Source organism: Pteropus vampyrus, unplaced genomic scaffold (assembly GCF_000151845.1).
Source record: "Pteropus vampyrus isolate Shadow unplaced genomic scaffold, Pvam_2.0 Scaffold461, whole genome shotgun sequence".
Classification (NCBI taxonomy): domain Eukaryota; kingdom Metazoa; phylum Chordata; class Mammalia; order Chiroptera; family Pteropodidae; genus Pteropus; species Pteropus vampyrus.
The window spans coordinates 2,647,426-2,654,599 of NW_011889242.1; the positions used below are offsets into that span (position 1 = coordinate 2,647,426).

Here is a 7,174-nt window from a genome sequence, read left to right on the forward strand (position 1 = left end):
AACAAGGCCCCTCTGGGTGGAGGTGGGTCTCACCTGGCATATGGACCTCAAGAAATTCCTGTTGCCCCAAATCAGCCCTCTCTTGGACGCCTCAGCCCTTGGGTGTCACCATGAGCCAGTGGCAGCTATGGAACTGGAAAGCCACCTGATGCCTCCTTATCTGTGCCTCCCATTGGCCCTCAAAATCTTTCCTGCTGCCGGCTTGCCTGCCCTCCCACAGCTGGACGGAAACCCAGCGGGCCTTCTGCTTGGGACGGGGACCCCAAAGTTCTTTATTATCTCACATCATATGGCAGTCTTGGCCCAGGTCCAGGCCTCTTGCTGTGCAGCCAGGTACCCAGCCAGCTCAGGCTGCTGTAGGAGCCTGTCCTGGAAGCCTGAAGTCAAAGAGGACATCCGTCCCTCCCCTTGGGCTTAGCTCGCCTCCTGAAAATCTCCTCCTCCAGCCTCCACACCTGACTCCTGGGTCCCCTCAGTGTGGTGGAGGTTCAGGCGTCTAAATTCTGCGTTCCTTGTGGCAGAGGTCAGGGCTAGGTGAGGTCGCCTCCTCCCCGACTCCCACCTTCTTCCCACCTGGTGCTATGGTGCTCAGGCTGTGTCTGTAAGATGGGTGAATGCTAACCTCTCCGGCAGGGGCATGCCCAGGCTGTGCGAGGAGGGACCGGGGGCCACAGGCAAGGGCTTCATCCCAGCAGCATGTGGCACATGGACCATGCTGGCCACCGGCCTCGGGGCTCAGCCCCTGGCACTTGGGACAGGGCACTGGGAGCTAAGCACAGTGGGGAAGGACACTGGGATGGCGGAGGGCACTGTCCATGACCACCTGGGGCAGCCTCAGGCTGATCCCAGGGAATTCAGGTATTGCTTGAAATGCCCCTATTATCAGCTAGTTCTTATGGGGACATGTACTCAGCCCACAATCGGCCTCGATGCCTTATTTTTCTCAACCATAAACAGGTAAATTATGATGCCGGCCTCTTAGTTAATTCACATGAAATGCTTAACACTTTCTGGTTTATACTCACAGCTCTGTGAGTGTTAGTCTGTCCCCAGGTAGCCTGAGCAGGCCCCTAGTCACGTGACCCTTCCTTTGCACACCTGAGCCAGCCAGAACTACCCTGGCCAGCCACCTGAGACCTCTGGCCCACATGGCATTTCTTTGGCAGTCTGCCACTCATAGCTCATGGGGACTTTGATCTGGGGTGGCCAGGCTGGAGCATCTGGCAGAACTCCCAGAGCCTCCAATCTGTCATCCCTCCTGCCACAGGGACAACAAGGACATATAGCAAATCTCCTTGGAGACAGGGCCTCCCTCCCACACACTCACAGGGAAGGGGGACTGTCAGCATGCCTAGGAAGGAACCTCTAGGGCCACCAGGACCAGGGGCTCTGAATCCGAACCTGGGCTGGGCTTTGACCTTGAACCAGCCACGTGGCTTCTCAGAGCTTTGTTTTTATAATGCGAGACAAGGATGGTCCCCATCCCTTTCAGGGAATTTGGGTAACAGATGACACGGTGGCCAAGGGGCTTTGTTTCACACTTAAAGCAGGATTCGCATTTTAGGATTCCAGTATTTTAAAATCAGGGAAATATGTAGTGTATTTTTCTCTGTGGTTATTTCTATCTCTCTGTCACCTGCCAAGTGCTACCCCCATCCATTGCCAGGTAACCAGAGCTTACAGCCACACTCTCCAAACTAAGCTCTCTGGAAAAGTCAGTGTCCTACTGGCTGGACCAGGGTTTCAAAGAGCTCAAAGAGAGGCAGCCTTCTCCTACTTCACAGGGGAAGTCGGGTTAATTTTCAGGACTACACCTTCCGAGCATGGTGGACTAGGTCACCTGGACTCGATTCCCAGCCGAGGGCAACTTAAAAGCTGCTCAAAAAATATTTATTTATTATTTATTTATTTAGTTTAAAGTCTGATTGGGGGTGTTGGGGAGCAAACAAGGCAGTGAGGACTCGCAGGGCCAAGACTGGGGAAAGGAAAGAACCCAGAGATGTGTGCCTGGCACCCGGGGCCACTTTCTCTCCATGGTCCCTGCTGGTCCCAGAAGATACTGCAAGCTGCTGAGCAGAGTTGTTCCCAGCCTCTGGGACTAAGGAGGTAAAAACTAGGCCCATCAAGAAGAGGAGGGGTGCTGGCAAGATTTTCATGTTTGGGGGAGGAATCCCAGAGAGCTTTGCCCCCAGAACACGAAAGGACTGGAAGCAGATCAGCCCTCCAAGGGACTGCAAACCATCTCAGGCCCAGAAAGGAGACAGAAGCTAGACCCCAAGCCCCCACCTGCCAGATGTAAACATAATGCTCATCGGGAAAAATAACTTCAATCTACACCTCAAATTATTTCTATAGGTGTTAGATATAACGTGTAGTGCTCAATCAAACACCACTAAGTATGCGAGGAGACAGGATGAAATGGACGAAAACCAAGAGGAACAACAGACAGAAAAACTCTTGGGAGCTCTGTATCAGGGAGTTACTGAACTTTAAAATAACTGTGCCGAGTGTGCTGAGCTGTATCAAAGATAGACAATTTTGATAGAGAACTGGAAATGATTTTTTAATCATTTCTTTTTTGTTTTTTCATCCCATCAATTTCATTCTTAAAATACAGGGCACTATAGCTTATCTGCACAGGGCAAACAGATGAGAAACGAGAAGAAATCTCGGAGAAAAGCCAAAAAGAGGGGATTGTAGTACATTCAGGGATGCTTGTGTGAGAGAGTGCTTGCAACAGGGACACTACATCATGTACGTACCATCCTAATTCCTGGTAACAAATTTGTGGCTGGTTTGTAAGACGTAATTAAACAGACACTCCTGAACTCAGCAGACCACAATCTTAAGGCTCCCTGGCACGGGGCCCCTCTCCCTTTTCCCTGTTTCTGCCCAGATCCAGCTCTGCCTCTGGCCCAATGCAGTCACAGCAAAAAGCAGTAGCATTTGAGCATGTGTTTTATGCCAGGCCCCTGCCATGAGCTTTCTACGTATTGTTACATTTTTCACAGTCTTGTGAGGAGGCTATGACTCTTCTCCCCATTTTATAAATGGAGAAACTGAGGCCTAGGGGCCCCACATGACAAGTTCCAGGTGCCCACACTAACCAGCAGTAGAGGGGACACACAGACCCAGGTCTGTCTGCTCCAGGAGCGGCCCCTCTTATCTGCTGGTTGCTGGGGAAACCCCTGATGCCTGTGGCCAGAGGCGGCCTCAGCCTCTCCCCCACAACAAATACCTGTCACTCACCTGCACACAGGACCCAGGGACAAAGCCTAGGAAGTGAGTGCTTTCATAGCTTGAGGGGTCTGTCCATCCCTTCTTGCTCCTCCTCCTTTCCCCTTTCTGGAATGCAGGGTCCAACGTGCAGAGAGGGCACAGGGGTGGAGCAGGGACAACCCAGGCCCCATGCACAGGAGAAGAGTCAGGGCCACAGTGCAAAATCCTGTTGTAGCCACCAGGTCCCTCCTGGGGAAGCTAGGTGGGGCTACGTTCTGGGGAATTGAGGGGAGGCCTAAGTCCCAGGTTCCTTCCCGGAAAGCCAGCACTCAGAGAGGATGAGGGGCAGCAGCGCTATTTCCAACCTAGGGTGCAGGCAGGGGGCTCAGCCTTCAGACAGGCTTGGACGCCGGGAAATCTAGGCCAGGCGGTAATAGGCTCAGTGGCCATGAGGCAGTCAGCCAAGGCCCCGGCCCTGGTGGCCCCTTGACTGCTTTGTGGCTTTACCTGATTAGTTTGGTCAGGCAGGAGAGGTCCCTAGGGGCCAGCAAGGTAGTGGGATAAGGTAAAAGAAGGACAAAGAGGAAAGAGATTTCCTGGGGGGACAATGTAAGGCCTGGGGCAAGGACACAATGAAGCTGGGGCAAGCGGGGAGGGCGGATGAGAATAAGGGGCAAGGAGAGTGGGGCACAGCAGGGGTAGGGGCAGGTGGTGACAGAGTGGGGACAGGGCCTCTGTCCCACCCAAGGGGCTGAGGGGGGTTCCAACAGGTGGAGAGCAGGGTCTTCCTGGTGCTGACATGTTAGAGCGAGGAGGAAAAGGGATGGACACCTGAAGCACCCGCTGGCTCGGCTCAGCGGCACTGCAGGGTGTTTTTGAGAATAAATGAAGGAGTTGTGAGCAGACAGGGTAGGAAGGGAACAGGCAAGATGGGGCAGGAAGTGGAAACTGGGGGACAGTTAAGGCCTGGAAAGCAGCCTGGGGGGCAGGAGGGACAGAAGTCCTCTGGTCCAGGCCAGGTCAAAGGGGAAGGCGGCCAGCCCGCGCAGCACCTCTTGCCAGAAACCCTGTTTCAGATTCAGAAAGAGACAGGAGGGGGCGGAGAGGCAGAGCAGAGCTGTTGGTCTGCTGCTGATGGCCCAGACATGACACCCAGACCCCATAAGTCTCAGAAGCTTTCTGCCCTCCTGGGCCCCAGAAACTCCAGATCCCAGCCCCTCCCTCCTCCCCCCAGACTCCCGCCTCCTGACACCCAGAAATTAAAGGGGAGAACTCACCCTTGAGGGTCCTACAGCTTCAGGGAGGTGACCCGGGGAATGTGGAAGAGTTGAGTCTCTTCAGAGCTGCTGGAGCTGTGGTGTCATGGGGAGTGAGCAACCGTGGCACAGACCCTGGCCTGGAGCTACTATTTTCCCACCTCAGAAGCTTGCGGGGTGGGGTCCTGAGAAACTTTCCAGAGGTGGACATACTGCAGCAAGGATGCCCTGAGGCTCCTCAGCCTGCGTGCTCCTCCCCACACTGGCACAACCCCTGGCCAGAGGCTCTCAGGAGAACCTAGGGCCAGCCTGGGTCCTGAAGACCTGCTTCCTACGCCTGCCGCCTCATGGTCCTGGCATTCCCCTCACCTGAGGCGTTTCCAGATGGGGTGGAAGTATTTGGAGGTCTTGACAGCAAAGACGACACTGGGGAGCAGGAAGAAGGTACACCATGCCAGGCAGAACCAGAAGGCGTTCTGGAGCAGGGGACGGGGGGTTAGCTCGCTGGGTCTGAGCAGCACTTTCTTCCTACCTGTTCTGCACCCCCATCCCCTCGCTGACTCAGTAAGGGGTGTGGGCAAGTGTTCTTAGAGCTTAGAGGAAGGGCTGGGGAGCGGGCCTGGGGGCAGGGGCCCTGCCCCACCACCCCTCATCCCATGCCCGACTCACGCACCTCTTTCATATGGGCCCTGATGAGCTGGGATGGGCTGGGGCACTCACCCAGGGATCAGCCATTACATCACACAGGATCACACGGCCATTGTCCAGGGCTCCTGAGAGGGGCTGGCAGGTGGCGATGCGCTGAGTCACCTGTGGCGTCAACATGAGGTAGGTCCACCCAGGTGCACAGGGGCATACCCCATAGTCAGAGACAAAGGTTGACAGGGACACAGACAAGCTCAGCGACACAGCTGTACACAGACACATGGATGTAGGAACATAGAGACATGGGGACACCTGACACAGGCTCAGCTCCTACCCTTTCCATTCCAAGCACCAGGTGGTATTAAGCCCCTACTGTGTGCTGGCTGTGCTTTCAGCCACACATGTGTGTGCATGTACATACTTACACACACATGCACACACATACTCAGGGTTAAGCTGGCCTAGTGTGGCGTCCGGCCAGCTTGCAGAGGCTGGGGCCTGCAGGAGGCAGTAGGCTCAAGCTCTGGGTTGGCCTTGAACAGGCTGGGCAAGGGGCTAGAGCGAGGAAACGCATGGGGGCCGGGTGCAGACAGCAAGATCTGGAGCCACAGCCAGCCCCATGCACTCAGGCCTCAGAAAGAGCTGCCTGGAGGGTGAGTGGGCAGAGCCCAGCCAGCGAGCAGGCATGGATGCCGGGTATGCGTTTCATTCTGAAGGCCTGGGGCACCCTGAGGGGGCCTGGGGTGAAGAGGCAGAGCAGCGCTAGTGCACTGGGGTGGGTGATGGCCAGGGGCTCTGAGGCCAGGAGAGTCTGTGCCCACTCACCTCCTCTTTCACCCAGGCCACGTACTGGGAGAAGTAGCCCAGCTCCCGGGTCAGGAAGCACTCACTTTCCTGCAGGAAAGAGGGAAGCCCTGGGCTGGTGAGAGTCCCAGGAACCAGCAACCCGCCCCACCAGGACAGGCTGAGCTGCCTTTCCTGGGGGCCCCGGTGAGGGGACAGGGCTGGAGGAAAGGCCTGGGGTGCCAGCACTGCGTGCCTTAGCCCCACGACCCACCTCCGGCTCTTGGTAATCCCCCCACCTCCCACTCACATTCCTTAGGATACGGTTGGCCCATGCAGGCAGCTGTCCTTTTAGGTGGGTGACCCTGTCCAGGACACCTGAGGTCTCCAGCTGGGGGAAAAGGGAGAGGCTCAACTCAGTGTTCTGCTCAGTCAGGGAGCAGCCACTCAGTCATCAGTCTAACCATAACACAGGACAGACTCAGCTTGGCCCTAAGGATGCAGAGGCCAAAGACAGAGGTGCTCAAGTTGCTGTCCACCGTCCCCTGACAATTCTTCCCACCCAACCCCACCCTGCAGTGGGACTAGGCAGAGTAGGCAAGGTCCCAAGCCAGCTGGACCTCTTCTTCCCCCTTCTATTGGCCACCTGCTCCCCCGAGCCTCCCATCCCCAGGAGCCACCTGGAGGTTTGGTGCTGAGGATGCCAGCGCCCTGACACTGATGTTGAGCTTGGCCTGGGGGGAGAAATGGGGTTGGTGAGTGGAAGGGAGTGTTCTGGGCCTGCCTCTTCTTATCTCCCACTCCTGCTTCCCCTACCCCCAGGCCGCAGGGCCCCTGGCCTCCAGACTCACCACTAGGTTCTGCTGGGGGAGGACCTTCTCCTGGTAGAGGTGTCTGAGCCCGTGGGCCTCCTCCTGCAGCTGCTTCTTCAGCACAGAACTGGCCTAAGGGGACATGGAGATGGAATGGCTTGTGCCTGGGATAGGACAGCCTTTGCTGGCATATCCTTTACCGAACTGTTCAACCAGACATGCTGAGGGATGGACAAGTGCCGGCTCAGAGGCAGAAAACTGAGGCCTCCCAGAGCTCTGGCTGATCTGAGTTTGGAGGGGCCCACGCCCAAGTGCTAGGACCACCACTGGTTTGCTAGGCACCCCCAAGTCAGCCACAGAACCTGTCTGAGCAGCAGTGGCATCTGCTGAAGTGGCGGGCTCCATAAAACGTCTGGAAAAAAACTTTTAAACTCTAAATATCCATAAATCCAAAATGCT

The 7,174-nt window shown here is 56.0% G+C and overlaps 1 protein-coding gene across 2 annotated transcripts in view; it reads right to left on the minus strand.

Annotated features, from left to right (window-relative positions):
• Positions 1-1,932: 1,932 nt before the first annotated feature.
• Positions 1,933-7,174, minus strand: part of PROM2 (prominin 2) — a 14,847-nt gene continuing 9,605 nt past the window's right edge. For both annotated transcript variants that reach the window (XM_023524338.1, XM_023524339.1), the window contains 4 exons: positions 5,196-5,285; positions 4,845-4,951; positions 4,497-4,571; positions 1,933-4,286 (listed from right to left, as the gene is read on the minus strand). In XM_023524338.1, coding sequence (XP_023380106.1) covers positions 4,508-4,571; positions 4,845-4,951; positions 5,196-5,285 — 261 coding nt within the window. In that variant the 3' untranslated portion in view covers positions 1,933-4,286; positions 4,497-4,507. The remainder of the gene's footprint in view (positions 4,287-4,496; positions 4,572-4,844; positions 4,952-5,195; positions 5,286-7,174) is intronic.